The following is a 22,677-nucleotide window of genomic DNA, read 5'->3' on the forward strand; positions in this document are numbered from 1 at the left end:
CTAGGTGCTCTGGTGCGTCTTGTCCGAATCCCTCCCTCCGACTTTGGGATCGCCCTCCCCCCGGCCCTGTCACCACTTCTCCTTACTCACGTCACGCGATCTTCCCTGGTGGTCTAGTGACGTCGGGGCAGGAAAGAGCCCCCTCTTTCCTGCCCAGCGCGCTGCTCTCCATCCTCTTGTATGCAGCCTGACGGTCTCGGCGAGATTCAAAATGGCCGCCGAGAATTGATGTCTCGGCGGCCATTTTGAATCTCGCCGAGACCATCAGGCTGCATACAGGAGGATGGAGAGCAGCGCGCTGGGCAGGAAAGAGGGGGCTCTTTCCTGCCCCGATGTCACTAGACCACCAGGGAAGATCGCGTGACGTGAGTAGGGAGAAGTGGTGACAGGGCTGGGGGGAGGGCAGCCCCGAACTCGGCGGGCGGCCAGCCAGCCAGCCAAATCGCCAAATCTACCTTCGGACTATAAGACGCACCCCCCATTTTCCTCCCAAATTTTGGGGGAAAAAAGTGCGTCTTATAGTCCGAAAAATACGGTATATGAAATCTAAAAATCAGAATATTTATTATTGCATTTATATCCCACATTTTCCCACTGATTGCAGGCTCAAAGTGGCTTACATAAGATCTGTAGTAAGGCTATACTGCAATAAGAACGATTATATAATTTGAGAATACGATATAAAATAACAATTGAACACCAAAAAGGCAAGAGATAGTAAACAGATATGCATAAAATGGTAAAGCAAAGATATTTTATTGAAACAAAACAACATATATCAAAATTAAGTAAGGCTAGAACAAAATCATAATTAAAGCATATCTAAAACTTCATTAAGGGGCCTTTTTACTAAAGTGCGGCAAGACCCTGTGTGGTGATCTGGCACTAGTGCAGGAGCCCAGCAGTAGTGTCTGCCCCCACTGCATGTCATTTGCGGTGCTTCAAAAATATTTAAAAACTTTTAGTGTTGGGGGCTTACCCAGTGATAATTGGGTAGCGTCACACACTTCCTGGTTAGCACTGGGTTAGTTCGGGAGCCTTTACCGCCTCCTAAATAGGTGGTGGTAAGGGCCCCTCCCCCCAAGGAAATGGGCACATGGGAAGTGCTTAACTTATCACATGGCCATTTCCTTTTTTTTTTTTTAAAGGCCTTTTACCTACTGCAGTAAGTGCACATCAAACCTGCTCCCTGATGCCACTGCAGGGGTCCTTTAACTACAGCTTGGTAAAAGGATCCCAAAATGCTCAAACCATAATGTATCATAAAAGAACAAGCCATTAAACAGCCTGAAACAAAATGTCTTTAACCAACGCCTTCAAAGTGAAGAGGAAATGTTTACTGAAAGGCCTGAGAAAATAGAGTTTTTAATTGCTTTTTAAAATGGCCATATCTGTCCTTATTCTGAGTTCAGTAGGTAATTGTACCACTCAGCTGGATCTGTGATAGAAAAGGAACAACTCTTTGTCTCTGCTAAATGTATTTTATGAAAGCATGGTATAGAAATAATGTACCTTCTGAATGAAGGGTTTGATATACTGTAGCTGGTAAATTTTCAGGTGTAGAAACAGCAGCAAAGGTGATCCAAAGCAGGAGGAACAGCTAATTCTTGGGGCCCTGTTTACTAAGGTGTGCTAGCATTTTTTTAGCGTGTGCATAAAATTAGCGTGCACTGTTTAAATGCCCATAGGACTATTGTGGGCACCTGCACAGCGCACACGAAAAACGCTAATGTACCTCTAGTGTGGCTTAGCAAACGGGGCCCATAGTTTATTGAAGAAAGATCGAACTTGGCCAAGTTTTAGCAGCTGCCTGGTCCATCTAGCCCATTATCCTGTTTCAAAAAGTGGCCAATCCAGGTCACAAGTACCTGACAGAAACCCAAATAGTAACAACATTCCATGATACCAGTCCCAGGGCAAGCAGTAACTTCCCCCATGTTAAAGGAATTCTGTCTACCTTCTAACACCCTTCTCCACTCAGCTTAAGGCAAGACAAGTCAGAAATTCATACACGCCTTCTTCTGACAATATGAGATGCAGATTTATTGATGCTTAATATGTGATGAAAAGCAGCAAAATATAAGAAAACTTCTTAAAACCAATGGGAGGGTGGCTCTACCCTCTTGATCACTTTCAGCACAAACTAGCATCAAGCAGCACCACAAACCAGGGATCCTACCAGTTTAGCTATCCTTATGTTCTTACAAATTATTTGGCTTGTGTGTCAGATATCTAAGATACATCTTAGAAATACCCAATGGTGTCTGCATGTTTTTTCTTTGATTAGAACTGTGACCGTGCTTGTCTTTGAAATGTGCGAGATGGCAAGTCAGAGTTCATTATGTATGTTTATTGATGTATCTGCCTGAACATCATGCCTGAAAGAAGACTTTAAGGTCATCTTTAGGTAAACAATTTTCTTTGACTTTGCCTTAACAGATACTCTGAGTACATAATTTCTCCCAGCTTTCTCTGTAATAGTTGTTTTTTTTCCTAATTTGATTCTGTAAATTGCAAAAAAAAAAAATGTATACACATTTTTTTATGCAAACGGAAATCCACCTTCAGTTAAAAGCAATAAATAGACCCCTATACTCCAAAAATAAGTGCCTATCTGTAATCTAGGAAGTATGTCCCATCATAATGTAAATTGGACTTCTGTATATCCCCTTCAGGATCCCCAAGTTCATTGCATAGAAACCAAGCAAAACATGTTTTTTTCCCCCCATTTTCTCACAAATCAGCGGGAGGTGGTGGAGAGGAAAACGGTAGCGGAATTCAAGCATGCGTGGGATAAACATAAAGGAATCCTGTGCAGAAGGAATGGATCCTCAGAAGCTTAGCCGAGATTGGGAGGCGGGGCTGGTGTTTGGGTGGTGGGGCTAGTTCTGGGCTAGACTTCTACGGTCTGTGTCCTGAAAATGGCTGATACAAATCAAGGTAAGGTATACACAAGAAGTAGCACATATGAGTTTATCTTGTTGGGCAGACTAGATGGACCGTGCAGGTCTTTTTCTGCCGTCATCTACTATGTTATGTTAGAATGGACTTATTTCCTTCTGCCATTGCAGCACAGTATAGCCAAATATCCATTTAAATCTATGCGTGATGGCAAAATGGTAAGAGTGAAGAATCATAGTTTAACATAGAAGTAAGGCTGTGGCAAATATGGTTTAATATACTGTTGTTTTGTAAGAATACAACAAAGCAGTGTACAATCAAAAACTATAGCCAGGGGAAAAGAACACCATTTCAAAAATATAAGTAGGTCAGAAGCAATAGCATAGATGAGACTGATAACAACTGCTATAATCCTATAAGCAAAATTTACTTGCCACATGTTGCATCAAATTTCAACAAAAATGGAAAGGCTAGGTTTTCATATAGGAAAGAGAAGACAGAAAAGTTCTGGGTTAAATACTTAGAATTTTAAGGCACTCGGCATATTTTCTAAACACTGCGGAAGTCTCCAAAACACTGTTGAAATTTGTAAGCATTCTGCTGTCCCTCACCCCAGAAAGAATCCAAATATAGTCTCCTTACCAATGAAGTCTAAATCGGAAGAAGTTGAACTTGAAGTACAAGAATAAAACTCCCTCTCTAGATATTCCTTATCTGTATGTTCTCTACACCAGCCCATCTAACACTTACAGGATCTGATAAGTATCTGGGGTAGGGCTAACTTCTTCCACTCCCCCTGTCTCCCCATTTTTCATTATATTTTCTCAGTAAGAGAAAGTAACATTCAGATTTGAAGAAATGGCTACTACTTTATTTAGGTAGTTTGACAGGCAATGCTGTGCAGACACTGAGCTTCTGTTTCTCTACTTATCATTTCTATAGCACCACTAGACACAGCCCTGTATAAGAGAGGTCCTGCTTGACAGAGCTTACAATCTATTCAAGGTAGAAAAACAGTTCAAATAAGGAATTAGGGTGTTATATTTATTATGGGGATATGTGGATTGAACCAGTGAATAAGGAGCTAAGAGTTAACAGCAGCCTCAAAATGTGGTCTTTTAGGCTGGATTTGAATAGGGCTAGAGATGCAGCAAGACATACAGATACAAAAGAACAGAGTCTGAAATTGGAGGAGGAGAAGGGTACAGATAAGAATGACTTACCTGATGAGCATAGTTCCCAAGGAGGGGTGTATGCAACACAAAATTATGACCTTGACTCACAAAGTTCTTTCTACAGGAATACTTTTTAAAAGTTTTTTTGTCTCTAGCAGTCGGTGGCAGCAATTCATACATCCTACTCGTGCCAACCCTGGAGCCTTCTCTCTGATGCTTCCCAACCTATGTGAAAGCAGGAAGTTACGAGAGAGAGAAGGCTTCAGGGTTGGTGCAAGCAGGGTGTATGAACCGCTGCTCCCTGCCAACGACTGCTTGAGACAAGAAAACATACTCCATTCTGGCACAAATCCAGGCCCAACTCTCGTGGCACACCTGGGGAACAGCTGCAGCATACCAATGTGCCATGGTACACTGGTTGAAAAACACTGTGCTATATAGTTCTCTAGGAGAAAAAAGGATTCTGGTAGAACTACCTGTGGTAGCAGATATACCAGTATGCCTGGAATAGACTTCCTGAGCCGGTACATCAAGCCCCATCTCTGGCCGTCTTCAAATCTAAGCTAAAAACCCACCTTTTTGATGCTGCTTTTAACTCCTAACCCTTATTCACTTGTTCAGAACCCTTATTTTATCATCCTCACTTTAATATTCCCTTATCTCTTGTTTGTCCTGTTTGTCTGTTCTAATTAGATTGTAAGCTCTATTCCGCCGCACGTCTTATCTACCGCGTGAATCGATACTCTCATATCACCCGTCTCCTCAAGTCGCTTCACTGGCTCCTGATCCACTACCGTATACAGTTCAAGCTTCTCCTATTGACCTTCAAGTGCACTCAATCTGCAGCCCCCCTTTACCTCTCTACCCTCCTCTCCCCGTATGTTCCCACCCGTAACCTCCGCTCTCAGGACAAATCACTACTATCTGTACCCTTCTCTACCACCGCTAACTCCAGACTCCGCCCCTTCTACCTCGCATCACCTTATGCCTGGAACAGACTTCCCGAGCCCATACGCCATGCGCCCTCCCTGCCCATCTTCAAGTCCTTACTCAAAGCCCATCTCTTCTCCCTTGCTTTTGGCGCCTAACCACCTTCCCCATTCATGTCACCTCCACTGACTACATAGTTTGTAACCTTTAGATTGTAAGCTCTCTTGAGCAGGGACTGTCCTTCCCCATGCTAAACTTGTACAGCGCTGCGTAACCCTAGCAGAGCTATAGAAATGCTAAGTAGTAGTAGTAGTGTCTCTTCATGTTCAAGTGTACATCTAGTAGCACTATAGAAATGATAAGTAGTAGTAGTGTAAGATGAAAGGAGATACTGAAGACCTGCAGAAGGAATGCACTTGTAGTAACTCGGTAAGAAGAGTTAACTGTCCGGGAGGGCTAGGCTGCTGACTGTGTGGAAACCTACTGATTTCTGACAAGGACCTTGTTGTCCCTTTTTACCACATGTTGCCACATGATCATTTTGCTACCCTTTGTGCATTGCACTTCATTTGGGTCCATTCCCAACTTAACTGTTCCACCCCACGCATGACTTTAAAAAAACTTCTATCATATTCTTTTCCAGTAGTCTTTTTTTTTTTTTTTCCAAGCTGAAGAGTTCTAACCTGTTTAGCTTTTACCCCATTTGTCATTTTTGTTGCCTTTCTATGAGCCATTTCTGGTTCCACTGTATCCTTTTCAAGATGGAGCAACTAGAACTGCACACTAGTGCTGTCTGTTTTGGCCAAAACGTTTTCTATACGTACTTACTTAAGTATTGCCATATGGGGACAGCATCCTGTTTCTAACAGTAGCCAATCCAGGCACAAGTATCTGGCAAGATCAAAAAAAAAGTACAATACATTTTATGTAGGGCTCAACAAATCCTGGGTGTCAGGTCACCATGGTGCCTAGAAATGTCATCCTGGGCTTGGGATTTCATATGTCCTTTTTTTTCCTTTCATTCCTCAGCGGAGTCTGCGCTGCATTAGATTTCTTTTTCTCCCCCTGCATGGCGATTAGGCTCTACAAATACTTGGCCTGTACGGTGCAGGGGTTTCAGGAAGTCTCACGGGACTTGAAACTGCAAGACTTCCCCAACTTCCTGCAACTCGTGACGCAACTATCTGCAGAGCTTGATCGCTTTGCAGGAGGAGAAAGAGTTTGAGGCAGCACTGTTGATAATGGCTGGAGGGGGGGCATGAGAGAAATTGGGGGAAGGCTGGGGGGTATGAGAGAGGCTGGGGAGGGGGAATGAGAGAAACTGGGTGAAGGCTAGGGAAGGGGGCATGAGAGAGACTGGGTGAAGGTTGTGGGATGGGATGAGGAGGAAAGGGGAGTGAGAGACATTGGGTGAAGGCTGTGGTGGGGGGGGGTATATGAGAGAGGGGGAGAGAGAGAGACAGACTGGGGAAGACTGAGAGAGGTGTTATGAGAGAGAATGATGATAAGTGAAACAAAGAGGCAATTGCCTCTTTTCTTCACTTGTGTAGCTTAGAGGGTCTGTCAAACATGTTTTGGGAAGGGAGACTATTGACTTCTGCCATGATTAGCAGAGGCACCTTAAGGAACTGATTTACTAAAGTTTCATTGCCCACAGACAAAATTGGGGGGAGGATAAAACTTTAGTAAGCCATTTTATAAAAGAGCTACTTCTAATCTGGGAGGGGATTCCAAACCCCATTCCCCTCCCACAAAAAAAAACTTCACTGGAGACAGCGTTGTAAGGGTGGGGAAGGAGATGCGATAAAGGTCTTAGACACTGGCTCCTAAGAAAATTTGTCAAGGCATGGTCATATGAATTGATTTTTTTCTATTTGATTCAATTCTTTTAGGTTACTATCAATAAATAGAAAATAAAATTAATTTTTCTACCTTTTGGTCGCTTAATTTTTGTAACCGTGTTCGTCCCAGGTTCTAGTTTCTGCTTTTCTCTTTCTTCTCTTAATTCTTTTGCCAGTGTCTCCCGGTCCATTTGGCATTTCTTCTCTGTCCATGTTCATCATTCAACTCCCTTTTGTGTTCCTGCCCTCTGGTGTCCCTGTCCTTATCTTACTGCCATGTTGAGCATCTCCATTCTTGCCCTGTCTAGCAGCACCTCTCTGTGTCCCTATCCCCTCTCCCTATGTCCAGCATCACATCTCTATGTCCCTATCCCTTGTATTCATCCTAATTCCTTCACCCCTCTTGTCCTTCCTTCCCAGGACCAGCATATTCCTTCTTTCTCTTGTCCTCCTTTCCCATTCCATCCAGTAACTGCCCTCCTCCTCTTCCCCTCCAATCCAGCATCTGCTTTGCTTCTCTCTCTCCTTCCACTTATCTTTCCTTCCATCCAGTGTCTGCCCTCCTCTGACCCCTTTCCATCCATCATCTGCTTTCCTTCTCCATATTTTTGCTCTCCTCTCCCCATTCCATCCAGCATCTGCCCTCCTTTTCTGTCCCATTCAATCCAGGGCATCGTCTTCTTTATCCCCTTTCCATCTAGCATCTGCCTGTCTTATCTTCCCCTTCCATTCAGCATCTGCTTTCCTTTTCTCTCTCCTTCCATCCAAGGTGTTATCATCTTCATTCCTTCTCTCCTCCATCCTCTTCTATCCAGCCCCTGTCCCCTTTTAATTCCCTCCCTCCTGCCCCAAAACCCCTAACACTGCTTCTGTAGATGAGCAGCAGCGGCGGCAAAATAAGCTAAACTCAGTGCAGGGCCGAACTCTCCATTGGCGTGGCTGCCGGTCCCATTTTCTTGGATGTCATTTTTTGTTGTGGGGCAGATCCGGCAGCCTGTACTAATACAGGGACCATTTCTGTAGTGAGTTTAGATTCTTTTGTCATCACCGCTGCTGCTCTAGTGAAACTGCAGCAGCAACAACTTGGGTGACTGTGTGAGGGAAGTGGGAAAAATCCAATTTTTTCCCCAAAACAAATCTGTTTGAATTGATTTGAATCATGAATTGGACAGCACTGTTGCATGCACTACTCAATGGCAGTCTCACCAGAAACCTGTACAGATGCATAATAATCTTACTTTTGTTCTCCATCCCTTTTTCAATCTCTAATGTTCTGTTTTGTTAGCTGCAGCATATTGTACTGAAAATTTCAACCTGTTGTCTACAATGACACCAAGATATTTTTCTAGAGTGGTAATGCCTATGAACCCAGCATTTTGTAACTGTAGTTGGAATTATTTTCACCTATGTGCATCACTTTCTACATATCAGCATTAAAGGGGAATGTTTTACCAATCTGTGTAAAACAGCTATTGTACAATAACCCTTAGCATGGACCCTCACTAACAAGTTACTGCACACTAAAACCAACACCCATGCGAGCTACTGTTTAGCCCCATTTCCCAAATCCCTATCAAAGATAATCAGTGGAAGGCTATAGGAGCTAAACCTTCAGGGTGGTGCTTCTCCCTGTATTCACCCTTTTACACTTTAAATCTTATCTGTTCTGTTATCACAGGAAGAGATATACTCTGAATCAAAATGTAAAAGACATTTCTTTTTTAAAAACTTTTATTTTAGACACCAATCAGACAAAGCCAGTTACATTGCAATTTCATAAAACATATATTCTGTAACAAGCAATTGGGTCTCTTCCTTCCTGTGAGGGGAACTAAAGCAAAACTACAGCAAGTCCCTGATCGGCTTTAGTAAAGTTCCCACCTCCTCTTTCTTTAGCCTTAGTTTTATACTCTTCTTTCTTTTATTTCTAGCTGTATATATGCAAAGCTCCACATCTGCTGATTCTCTCCAACCTTCCTGGTTTCTGCTGAATTTGCAGTTAATTACATCTACACCCTACCCCCTTTTCTTGTTTGTTTACTTTCTCAGTTCCATTCCTTCAGAAGTACTAGTTTCATATTTCATTCTTATCTCTAAGCTGCATGTTATACCCTAGAGTCTATAGTCTGTCTTCACCCTTCTGGTATTCTGCTGATGTCTTCACTTGTTATCACTTTCCCTGGCAGGCTGCTATTGTTATCACACAACCTCCTAATGAATCAAAGCTTGCCAAACTCTGCTTCACTCAGGAGTTAAAGAATACACAGATTCAATTTTTCATAACAAGCAGCTATCATACGCACAGAGATTTTTACACTGCTTAGTATGAGTAGGGCAGGGTGCGGGCAGCAACACTGCATGGTCTGCACTGAAAGCTAGTGTGTGTGGGATGTTGCCATACACTAGCTATCACAACTGCCAACAGTACAGCTGTATTTAATGCTCTGAAAAGGTGGCAATAGGTGGAGCCATGCTATTTGACAGCTCAGTAGTGTGGCCACAGCCCATGATAAGCACCCCGTGACAGAAACTCCTTCCCAGCATCCCCCCCATGGTACTTTTCCAACTTCACACTTCAACCCTTACCCTGGCAGTCTATGGGCTGGAACAGGAACTGCCCTCGTCTGCTCCTGCCCCAGAGCTGCTCCTGGGTTCAAAATAGCTGGTATTAGACATTCAGGGGCCCAGGGCAAAAAATGGGGAGGGGGCCCAAAGCTGGTTGTCAGTGTGTTCTTCAGCTTGAGGCAGGTTTGGGGGCCTCCTGTAGTATGGGGGCCAGGGTAATTATCCTCTTTACTACCCCTAACACTGGCCCTGCACCTACCAATATTCTCATGGTACTACCACTAGGGATTCATCTGCCATATAAGGGCAATCGACAGATCCTGTGTACCAATGAGGACTATGTTTAAAGGTAGTTTTTCCTCTGGTGTTTTCCTGAACCAGCTATTCCATGGAACAGTTATTGTGTTTTATCCACCATTATAATGGGAATTATTAAACTGATGAGAAACCCCTCCAGAGTCAGGGAGGGAACGAAGAGTGAGAAGCCCATCCCCAAAGAGAAGCGTTAATGGGAAAGTGCTGAAGGAAATGTTTCTGGTTATTGAATGACAGGGGATGGTATTTGAGGTTAATAAAAACTGTTGTTGTGCAGAGCACATGGTCTTTGGATGCCTTCATCCCCACCAGGACTCATGTGGAGAGGAGAGGGGTGGCTTGGATAGGTCCAGTAACCCAAGGCTGAAAAAAGAAGAGGTTTTTCCCAATAGAAGCTCACATGGATCAAAAATTTTCATATACATCAGCTTGCCCCTTCAGATTAAATGCTAACATTTCATATCTCTGGAGTTCTCTACAAACACTGTCACAGTTCCCTAACAATGGACATTTGTATTCTGCTTAGCCTAGATGTTCAAGGCACATTACAGCAAATTCAAATTTTATAATTTCCCAAAGAATAAAATACAGTGCATTAATGAACAACTATACATAACAGGACAGTATATACTAAGCTATATCAAGATCAGCTGAAGTTTGGCAGTTGACATTAGTTTTATTTTTTCCCTTTACCTCTGTCTTCACCTGATAAACAGAGTGTTGGCTCCTGAAAACTGATGAGGAAATGGTTTCATCTTGTATTATTTGTGTTTGAGCTTTATTTCCAAGCAGTCTAGTCTTTTTCAGAAACATTGTTATTGGCTTGTCTTAATTAAAGGCCTTGCAGTTAAATTTGTACATTGTGTATTCAAACATCAAACTAGAATTCTTCTGATATGCATTTTTGGGGAAACTATGCAAATTAATAATAATTGCTTCATACATTATTCAACTATACTCCTGTGTTGTATTACTGAGTGCTTATATTCTCTCAAAAAGATATACTAATGGATTTAATTAAAATAATTATACTAGATAATGTACCTTGAGCTTTACCCTAAAAAAAATAAATATTAATCATCATCCTTGGAAACATTTCCAGCCATAAAGTCTTTTTCATAGTAACATAATAGACACAGATGAGATCAGGTAAGACCAAATTGGCCTATCCAGTTTGCATAGTTCAGATTCTGCCACTTGAGTATATGAACATTTAAGTTTCCATATGCAATACAAAGCCATTTCTTTTCCTCATTGGTCCTTTTAGGATGTGTTTTCATTAGCACACATTCAGTTTTAGGTGCTTTCAAAATAGCAGTTTGTGCAAAAGTGATTTAATGCTCATTAACCTACACATTAAGACATATAGAGTCAATTTCTTCACATTAAAAAGTTTTAACATGGAAGATTCAAGATGGCGCTTTAGAGGGAAGTTCCGTCTTTGTCGTTTTTTGTTTCATTGTCTGGTCCTTAGCCCATGGTGGATATGGGCAAAAGGAGAGGAAAGGTGAGGGAATCTCTCTTGACCCCCCCCCACCGTTAATCCCACGATGAGGCAAACTACATTGCTGAACTTCAGAGTCATTGCAGGATCTCCAAAAACCTCTTCCCCTTCTCTGGAGGTCACTGCGTCAACATCGACTGGCAGCATAGATAGGGCGTCCTTAAGCCCTGTCGAGCAAACAGCTCCACTTCAGCCTGGGATCGGATCTGTTGTTGTTGACCCTGCCTTGGTAGAGGTGAATGGGGAGTTTGCAAAGAGGGAGTTCTACTCTGGCTGACAGCTTTTAGAGCCTGTAGGAGATTTAGTGCAATGTGCCTCAAAATATTTTCCTGCTAATATTGTGAGTATATTGGCTCAGGCCATGAGCTGCCCTGCTCCTGTTGTTACTTTTCGGAATTTTGAAAAACCAGCTGTTGTGTCTTTGGAAGCACTATGGTATATTAGATATAATATGCATGATTCTATATGTCCTTTAATAGTCGAGAATTGTAAAGATATTAAGATAACTTCTGAGGTCGTTTTGGTCCAAGCAGAAGCCACTGTTCAGCAGTCCTCTTAATTGAATGCTTTAGAATCTAAAGTTCAGACTTCAGAGGGCTTCAGTTCAGCCTCATTGAAAGACAAGAATTTTCTTCTTCATTGTTTGGAATACCTGGAGAACCAGGTTAGGAAATGTAATCTAAGACTGTTCAACTTCCCTAAATGATCTTTAATTGCTCATTTAGATATGGTAAAAAAATATTTGGTAGACTCTGGGAACGGCTAGTGACTCTTTACCTCCCATAACGTGGGAGCAATACATCTGATCCCTAGGAGGATTATCAAGAGAACCTCTCGGTGTTCCTAGAGAGAAAACTATGAATTTGACTGCCTTTCTAGAATCTTCGCTGGAAGTTGTTACTCGGAGAACAATGATGGTGTTTATTTCTGCCTTGGAACCAGACCAGAATGCTATATTGAAACTTTCTTTTAGACATTTGGATACATTGTTTTAGGGGTCAAAAGTGAGGATTTTTCCTGATTTAGAGAGAAACAAATGTGGCACAAGGCCTTCCTAGCCCTTCGGGCTAGGGTGCACGCTTTAGGTGCCAACATTGTTTTACGATTTCCTTGTTTATGTTTTATAGTTTTTGAGTGTAAACCATATCAGTTTTTTGACCCTAAGGAATTAGATGATTTTCTTGTCACTAAAAAAGAACTTAATGTCATTGTATAACCTTTATGCACGCTGTTAGGCAGATGCTAGGGTAGAGGTTGGATGGAGGAGTAGCTGCTTGGCTTAGTATCCAGTTGTGACTATACATCACGGTCTTTTTAAAGACCATCACAGCTAATCGCTGTGATTCCTAAACTCTTACTCTCTGACACAAGTAAACAGACTCTTGATGAAGGCCTTCTGGCCGAAACACAGTGTTATGTTGAGTCACTTTGATTTTCAATAAACACTGTTTTACTCAAGATCATTTGTGGTCCTGTCTCTGGAAACCCTGGTTTTTATTCCCACTCAACTCCTTGATATGATAGGTGCCATAGAATGGGACCCAGTATTGCCAAATTCTTGGAGATGAACAGAGGTAATCACATGGCCAGCTGTGCTAATATAGTCAGACACTGATGATTTTGAAGGATAAGATGCAACAAACCCTTGCTAATGTTGAGGGTAAGGTCTGGGCTGGCTGAAGTAGTTGGTGGAACCACATTTTGAAGCCTGGTGGAACTGAAAAACCAGTGCCTGCTGGAGGAAGTGCATAGAGGAAGGAGGTAAGGAGATGGAGGAAGAGGTAGTAGGAAAGGAAAGAATATGGCTGGAGAGAGAAGGTAGAAAGCAAAACAAAAAAAAGAAAAAAATGAAAATATAGTTAAAAAAAATAACAAGCAAAGTAAGGAACTCAATAAGCTAAACTAACTCTTCACACTCCTCAAAACAAACTATGCAAAACAAAAGGTAAAATGGGGAGAGGGAGGAAATAATCCAAAGGTCTTAGATATTTTTGCCTACCTCCATAAGAAGAGGTGTGGCTGATATCTCACTTGTTTGGGGATGCTGAAACAAGGGGAAGGAGGAGGGGTACAGGGCTGCACAGTAATATCCTCCCCTCTCAGGAACTCAGGTATGCAGTCTTCTTCTTTCTCTTTTCTGTCCCCACCCTCACTAACTTGCCCTCTCTCTTTTGTTGAGAAGACAGCCTCACCAAGATTCTTATACCAGGTGCCTATGTGGCTGAATGAAATTTCAGCTGCATGAAGGCCATTGAAATACTGACGGTTGTATTATGACCAGTACCTTCTGCTTCCCCCCCCCCCCCCCCCTCTTTGCTCTTCCCCTGGTTCAGGATGTAGGCTGGAGCTATCTTTGCTTTTCTCTAACTTAATCGAATACCCAAAGCCTCATCTGTGTGGGGTTTTTTTTTTCCAAGGTTTGTAAAAATCTCAATAGTTACTGAAATTAGGTGTTTGCTTAAAACAAACAAGTCTCATTTGCTCCTTGTACTTTGTGTATTAAGCATGCAAGACCCTTAACCTTCTTGAAAGTTTAGGGTACTGTTTAGGGTTTTAACAACTATTCCATACAGATTCAGTATGTCCTGTAAGCCCAATATGGAATCCATATTGAAAATTAGATCAGTTTTTTTACAACTGAGGCTAAGCAGGCATTTATATACTTATAGTTCTATCAATGATACAGTAATACTGCAAATGACTTTAGATGTTTACATAGTAGTATGACAGTGATGAAAAGGTATGCATATATCATCACTGTTTAATTGCCAATGTATTTTCTGTACATTTTGTTGAATGTTCTAACTCTTCACTAATGTGATCAACTTCACATTGTTATAGCTTCATCTTTAATAAGTTTTCTCTTTAAAAATATTTACCTTATAAAATACTTTCAGTAATGTGACTATTTTCTGTACCCTATTATACAGATTCTGTAACTTGTGTAGCCATTGGAAATTGTGGTTTGGAATTTTTGAAATCCACAGAATATACCACTCTGTTTAATAAAACATACACCCCCCATAAAATAATAATAATAATAATAATAATAATAAAAAAGTCTGGCATCCTGTATCATGGGGACTCTGTTTTTTCTTAGTCTTAAATACAGACTTCTTACTAGTCAGGCTTCCCAACTTAGATCCTGATGGAATAAGGTGCTCTACCTTTCAGTACAGCAGTTTACTCTTGATTTTCCAGTGCTTATCATACTCCATTATGCAGTAAGAAATATTAGTGTCAGAAAATCAGCATTAAGCCATGGCTGTAAAGGGTAGCACAGTGGACATGGAAATTTCAGAATAGTAAATTGCTCCAGACTTTTTTTTTAAGTGCTAAAATCAAGCAATAGGGTCATCTGAGGTGAAGTGTGGCCCTTCACTTTATATCACCCAAGATCCCTGGTGACCTACTCACCTCTAAATGCTGGAAGACAGGAGTAATGCTGCTGCTTTTGTAGGTGGGGGCCTGGTGGGGAGAGTTAGGGGTATTGAAATGTCCAGGGCCCACTGGACCACTGGGGGAATGTTGCAGGGTATGGGTAGGGTATACAGGGTGAAGATTGCTGAGTCTGGCAGGCTGGTTTTTAAAATATCTCTCTGCTCACGTACAAGTGTGACATTTTACTGTTAATGCAGCAAAGGGCTGCATATTGCTGTGGAGCTTTGCTGATGCTACCGAGATAATTTGCATGCAATTAGTTTACTGCATCAAATGTAAAAGCATTTTTATTTTTTTAGCACTTGTGTTAGAGCACTGAAAGCTTAGTGTAGCATTCTGTCCTAAATGTTATAGTTTTGTGTGTATAACTGCTGATACTCTATAAATTTAGCACATAAGTGTTGGGTACACCCCTGACCTGTCCATACCTCCTTGCAGATACGTGCTAAAGAATTTGCGCCCTAAAGTCATATAATATCAACTATGGGAAGTTATGCACTTAACTGCAAATTAGTGCCAATTAACTACAGTTATCACTGATAATTGGTTGGTAGCTGCTAATTGTTAATTAACTTACATGACTGTAGGTATTCTATAACCACGCACAATTGTGCATGTCAAGCGTAAAATTGTGTGCGGGATTAGAGTTGCCTGAATCTTTTGAGTTTTTTTTTTTTTTGAGAAGCTGAGGATAGTCTGCGTGCAAAAAGCAATGCGTTCTCAGAACTGTGGGACAGCAGTTCCATCCTGATGCTGTTGGATGATGTCATCCACACGTATGCCTTAAATTAAATAAGAATCTAACACTGTTTTATAATGATGGTTGTGTTAGTTCAGTGTAATTGGTTATTAAGACGGATCCATTTATGGATTGTTTCCTACCTGTTTTCTAACCATGTGTAAATAAAGAAAATGGTAATGCTTCTCTTAAAATATCCTGATTACTGCAATTAAAGGACAGAAACTGTGAAATGGGTCAGTTAATTTAGCTTAAGAGTGTGATTAATCTGGGCATTGCATATTCTTTGACATACTGTGAGTTTGGTTTCTAATTCAACTGGACAATAATTTATAAATGTAGATACTTTTCTAGACTAGAATTTAGGCTATGCATATTTAGTATGCCATTCATAATCACTGAAGAGAATAATTCAGTTTAACAGTGCATCTTAATATTATCTTGCCAAGATATTTAAGTTTAAGATAATGTAGTCAACCTGCTGAGCTAAACTTTCTCAGTTTTACTTGTTTTGATGGTATTTTGATTTGCAGTATAGACTATTGTCCTATCTGGCAATCTCTTTGCATTCTTGCGAGACTCAATGTATGTTTATCCATGACTTGACAGTTTGGTATCATGAAGTGTTTATGTGGAACTGTTATGAATTTTAGTAAGACTGCACAATAGAGCTTTATGCTTGCTACACAAAACATTCTACATGATGCAGAGACCAGATGACTGACTCAGTCTGCCAGTTGTCTATCTTTCTAGTTGTGTAAGTTCTTGAGCAGATGAGTAAAAAAAAAAAAAAATTATTAAATACCAGCTTCCCACATCTATATCTCTTACACAACATCCCTATTATATTTTTACCACTGCCCATCTCAAGCCTATTTGAATTCTGGGGCAATGTAGCATCTATCAGATCTGCTTGTAGGCCATTCTGGGTATTGTATGTTCAGTACAGAAGTAGAATTGATAATTAAGATGTGCTTTTTCAAGAGTAAATTTCCATGTGTATCTGCAATGTTCAGCTGTTTACACATTTAGACCATCTTTTTGATTAAAAATAAATAAACTATGAGGAAGAAATGACAGCAGCAGCCAAGATGGATGCCTAGTGAATTAGTTCTGTTTCACGGCTGCTATAAAATTGATAGTTACCTCTCTAGAGTAGAAATTTGAGCGGTCTCTAGTGGATTTAGTATTAATGAGCCAGCTAGTGTATAAGCGGATGCAGGTGAAGATGTCCAATATCTGTGAGTTTGCTTATTCAACAGTGAGGCGCGATAGCTGTAAAACACTTAGTGAGGTAAGCAGCTCACATAGTACCTGCCAGCCTGCCTGGAACTGAGAACACAATGGGATGGCTAGACAGAGGATGCATAGCATGGTTCCCTGAATTGACAGGAGTTGGCTAGTATAAAGAACAACTTTGCTAGACTGGTATCGGAGCATGAGGTGGAGGTGGCTGAGCTGGGCCTAGCCAGGTTGTTAGGAAAGTAAATGAAATAAGAGGAAAAGGAGACTGCTTTGATTCTCAAAAGGAGAAGCTGAAAACATAAGGAAGGAGAGGTTAGCTTTCATAAACTATAAGAAATCGCTGAAAGAGGAAGATAGGCAATATCTGGAAAAGCTAAGAGATGCTGGTAAAATAATCAGGAAAGCAAAGATGCAAATGAAAGAAAAAATTGCCTTCCTTAAGTCTCGTAGCTATACTATCTTCACTATGTCCTAATGTAAACAAACTGTGATATCGCCCATCACAACTTGCTTCAACTGTCCGTTACTGCACTCTATGCCTGACTGCTGTTTCTCTGTTACACTGTAGGTCATGTTGACTTGCTCTCTTTGATACCATGTTAGCCACGTTGAACCAAACTTGATTTGGACAATGTGGGATATAAGAACTAATAAATGGAAATGGTGGAGGTTAGGACTCTATCTGAACTGAAGAAAGCATAAGACAATCACAGAGGATCTTTCAGGGAGAGGAAAGGATAGTACAGCTTAGTGAAAGGATAGTACAGCTTAGTAGCTGGTCTGATTAGGGAGACTAGATAGGCCATATGATCTTCACCTGCCATTATTTTCTGTTTTATGTAAATATTGCAATAAAATATTGCAATAAAAACTCATGTTTACAACAGTCTCTACTTACTTTGAAAATATATCCTGTACACTGTTGTCACAATAATGCTGCAAAACTTTTTTTATTGTCTCAGAGCATTTTCAGATAAGTTTACTGTAAGAAATTACATTTAATGGATAACACATTCTCATTGTTTACTTTCACTATACGTGCGCTTACTAATGCGGATCACAAGAGAAACCTGTAGCATACACGTGCAACAATATTTAGTTTTCCAAGGAGGTGATATTCTTATTACTTTAAAGAAATAAAAAAAAAAGACCTTTAGAAAAATATGAACTTATCCAGCAATCTATCCATATCAGAGAATTCTCTGAAGAAACTTGAAAGACACTCCAGCATGAAAAGTCATCACAAACCATTCCAAAAAGGAAGGAAAGAAAGAAAAGTCTCACACACATTTTTAAAAGTGGATATTCCACAAAATTCAGACTACCATATTAGCTCTGCATCAACTAGTTTCTCCCTCCACGGACTTCTTCAAGAACCACCATATTAAAACAAGATACAAGCAAATATAAACAACATTATCAACCATCAATAGAACAATCGGGGGGGGGGAGGGGGGAGGGGGTCACGTGATTGTAGTAGCCTGAGTGGACGTCTTGAAGCTTGGCTTCTCTTCCCCTTACCTTTAATCTGCTGACTTCTTCCAGTTTTTTGCACGAAATAGCCTAAAAAAGAATGAGGTAGTGCTTCTTTATATCTGCTGGAGAGTGTCTGCTCCTCAGCAGGCCATGGTACTGGGTCTTACAGGCATGCTTGCTAAGCTTTGACATGGCAGGAGAAAAAATGAGTTAAAATTTGTGGTGCCTTTTTTTTGGCCAAAAATCCCCCTTGGTTTATTGAAGTAGTATATATGGTACATGGTAACACAGCCTTATTTATTTTATTGGAAACCTGTTTAATTTTGGGTGATCAAAAATGTCATTTTACACTAATTTGTTTTTCGTACTTTGTAGCAAAGATTTGTCACATAGTTTTAGTAAAATGAATATTTAAATGAGTGCAAGAAGGTTTATGGGGGCGGAGGGAGGGAACAAATGTCTGTATATGAAAATATTGAATTATGCTGATAATGTTGCTGAATAGTGTTGATCATTATTTCCTTCTGCATCTGTATGCCAATAAAGATATTTAAAATATAAATGGGTGCAATAAGATCAAAAACTGTGCATACGGACAGAATAGGCTGTTTGTTTATGGGAAAACATGACAAAATTCAGAGATATTTTCATATGGGAATTGCTGTGGTTGTAGCAATCACTGGATGCTTTCTCTTAGTATGAGCCTGATAGACGGTAACTCTTCCTTACAGTTAAGAGACCATTTTGCATAGAATCTTGAGATAAGAATTAAAATGGCTATGCTGCGATGTTCACAGCTTGGCGGAATTTTGTTGGAAAAATAATGGCTATCAGTCCAACAGCTTCCACATAAGGTTGCTGCTACTTATATGTTCAAGTGGCAATATTGCAACTTCCACGTATAATTGCTGACATTTCCACATGTAGTATATAAAACCAAAAAAAAGTGAGGAAAAACCAATTTAGGATACCAAAAGACACTTTATTGTATAAAAACGACCCAACACGGCCGTGTTTCGGCCCTAAGGCCTACCTCAGGGGTCTTGAACAATCTCAGATGATTTAGTGTATGAACATACACTGGTAAAAATTTGCTTAAACGCAAACTTGTTTGATCTCCTCTCTTCTAGAATATAGAATAGCATATGTTCAGTTACCAACTGATTTGAAATGGCATTGCCACAAAAGATCCTCCTCTCTTCAAAAATAACATGTATTCAGTTACCAACTGTTACCAATCATCTGAGATTGTTCAAGACCCCTGAGGTAGGCCTTAGGGCCGAAACACGGCTGTGTTGGGCCGTTTTTATACAATAAAGCATCTTTTGGTATCCTAACTTGGTTTTTCTTCACTTTTGTTTGGTTCTATATCTCACGGTATCATGAGGGTTTTTACCTCCTTTTTTTTTTTTTTTTGCTTTATTTCCACATGTAGTGCCACCAATTAGCTAGTAGAGCCACAGTTGAATTAAGGAGAATTGTTTTCTTAATCTTTTGTGTGAAGTCCTAGCTGAAATGAGCACATTTTAAAAATCTATGCATCACTCTTAGCTGGTAGAAAACCCAGTGGTAAATTTGGTTTAAATATTGATTTGTTTGTGGTGGTGGTTGGTCTGTACTAGAAAGATGGTATATCAATCAAAGTGGTTTACAAATGGTTTAATGGTAAAATCCTTGCATATACATAATAGCAAACAACAAACTATCTAAAAGTTGGACAGTAGCCTACACATACTGGGGTCTTCCATATTGCTGTGTACTCATACATTCCCAACTCTTTATGATACCATGAAAGCTGCCTTAAAGAGAGAGAGAGAAAAAAGTTTTAAGATCCTTCTTGAAGTGATCCAAATGAGTCTCTAATCAGAGCTGTTGAAGGCCTTAAGAAAAAAAAAGAAAAGAAAGCTGACTCCCTAGTAGAATCCAGTGTAGCTTTTGAATGAGATGGAATCATTATAACATGGAGAATACAATGTTGGCCCACCTGTACCACTTCCCTTGAAATCTGTGTCCTGGGGATGTGCATGTGTAAAAATGGTTTTCTGAAAGTGCCATTTACATGTCCATGTGATTGCAAGTGTCAGTGCTTCTAAAATGACTTCTTTAGGGGCTGTGTGAATGCAGTGTGAACACTGAGAATGGCAATGAGTTGTCATTTATTAATTTGCCACTAATGGCCAAATGTTTTTCATGCTGGATACATTTATTGATGTCCAATAGGTAGTACTCTTTTTGTAGCTGGTACACCAAAATAGTTCAATTTGTATGCATACATTGTATTCTGTTTTTATTTCCATTTTAGGGAGCTGCACTTAAGTATTTACCTACTATTGTCAATGACGTGAAATTAGTGTTTGATCCTAAAGAACTTAGGTAAGGTGCATGGAATTATTTTATAAACTTTGTGCTAATGTATGTATTCAGTATGTGTTGGATTCAGTATTTCTCTAAAGATTACTCTGAATAAACTTTAAACTTACGTTTTATATTCTCAATAGGCTCTATCCATAATTCTTTATATAAACCGATTTGCAAATTGATGTGTTTTGCCTTGAACAGAGTGAGCATGTTGCCCTTCAGTGTCTCATTTTCTCTTCAGTTTTTGGAGACAGGAAAATAATTTTCCTGTCTCCCCAACATCTGGAAGTAAATCCTATTTGTTGGGAATTTGCTTTATTGCCTCAGACAGATCATGAAGAAAATGTTCCACTAATGGGCGCCATCATAGTTGGAAACGTTACTATCTGAACTCTGCTCTTTGCTTGCTTGTGCCTCATCTGAATATCTTGGCTTTCGTATAAGTGACAGTATGATTCTTTTTGTTTTAGGTGTTTTAAATATGTTATATTAGAAATTGAAGTTCTTTTTTTTTTTTTTATTCCCTGGGCATCTGTCTCTTGTGAATAGAGGGTTAGAAAGGAAGTGTCAGATAAGACTTTAACCCTTCAGTGCCTCTCAGCTCTCCTACTTGAAGGCACTTGTACATGACCTTAATAATAAGCATCAACCAGATCATAAGAACTAAGGGGCTCTTTTAAAAAGGCATGCTGAGAAATGGCCTGCGGTAGTGTAGATGCGTGTTTTGGGCGCGCACAGAATCATTTTTCAGTGCACCTGTAAAAATGCCTTTTTAAAATTTTTGCCGAAAATGGATGTGCAGCAATTTTGAGTTACTGCTTGGCTACTGCGTGACCCTTGCAGTAATTTCATTTTTGATGCGCATCCAATATGCACGCCAGAAAATATTTTTATTTTCTGGCGCGTGGGCGGTAATCAGCATTTTACACGCGTAGACCATACTGCCCGGTTATTGCGTGAGACCTTACCATTAGGCCAATGTCTGGTGGTAAGGTCTCATGCGATAACCGGGTGGTAATATTTTCTGGCGTGTGTATTGAATGCATGTAAAAAATGAAATTACTGCAAGGGTCATGCGGTAGCCAAGCGGTAACTCAAAATTGACACGCGTTGGGCGCTTGTAGGCGTCTATGCGCCTTAGTAAAAGGGCCCCCTAGACTTTTTAGACTTTTTTCTTATTTAGCTGATGTGTAACAGCATTTACAGTTTTCAGCTGGGTGTATATCTATTGTCCTTATTCTTTCTGAATGCTTTTCAAAAATCCATTTTAATTGTGTTGACTTCAGTTATTAAACTAGAGAGAGAGTTATATGTGGACTGCTGTGTCATACTTATTTCCTTGTGACATCAGTGTACAGTTTTTATACACCATCAACCAATGGCTTGAAATGGTTTACAAAGCAAAAATTAACAATAGCAACATTTTACAAAACAATTTAAAAATCATTAACCTAACTACAGAAAAAAAAAAAACCATGTATTAGTTAGTGTTTTTGAAATAGCCAGAATTTCAGCTTATTACAAAATTTCAAATAATACTGTTCCTTTCTTAAAATCAGTTGAAATTGAATTCTATGATATAATTGCTGCAAAATTAAATAACTTTATATTGGAAGAATTAAGCTTCAAAGGAGATGGTAAAGGAGCTGAAAACTTGTTCTATGGATCAACCTAGTTTTATCTCTGCAGTTCTACAAGGAGCTGAAGGAACAAGACACTCAGGACAATCTCTATCTGAGATTTTTAAAAGTAGGCAAGAAGTTTTGAACATATATTTTCCACATGTATCAGAGAGGGGAGGCATCATCCTTCCCCCATTCTCTTTTGGTGGGCAATACTAAAATTAGGAAGGAATAAATTAAAATATTGGTTCATTCCTGAGCAGTCTTTCAGCACGCATGCAGCCGTGATTTCTGTGGCTGGCTACCTATTTTACAATGTTCTATGGTATGTAGTGCAAACCAAGTACTGTCTTGTTACTCTGTTTAGCAGATAAACTTTGATTAATTACACATTTCTGTACCTAACAAATTAGTTTCTTCGCCTATAAATTTGTTCTATAATGGCTACATCTTAACCCTTTTCTGGACGTGACTGTATCAGGATCAGATTGTGGTAACTTTGCAGTGTGATAGGAAGAAATGTATGTGCTTCTTCTCTCTTATCGACTAATATAAAATCAATTTT

At 40.0% G+C, this 22,677-nt stretch overlaps 1 protein-coding gene across 1 annotated transcript in view; it reads left to right on the top strand.

The window, feature by feature from the left end:
- Positions 1-22,677, top strand: part of DOCK1 (dedicator of cytokinesis 1) — a 906,712-nt gene that overhangs the window by 270,055 nt on the left and 613,980 nt on the right. Inside the window, exon 24 of the mRNA XM_030202953.1 lies at positions 20,435-20,505. Within this exon, the coding sequence (XP_030058813.1) occupies positions 20,435-20,505 (71 nt within the window). The remainder of the gene's footprint in view (positions 1-20,434; positions 20,506-22,677) is intronic.

Source organism: Microcaecilia unicolor, chromosome 5 (assembly GCF_901765095.1).
Source record: "Microcaecilia unicolor chromosome 5, aMicUni1.1, whole genome shotgun sequence".
Classification (NCBI taxonomy): domain Eukaryota; kingdom Metazoa; phylum Chordata; class Amphibia; order Gymnophiona; family Siphonopidae; genus Microcaecilia; species Microcaecilia unicolor.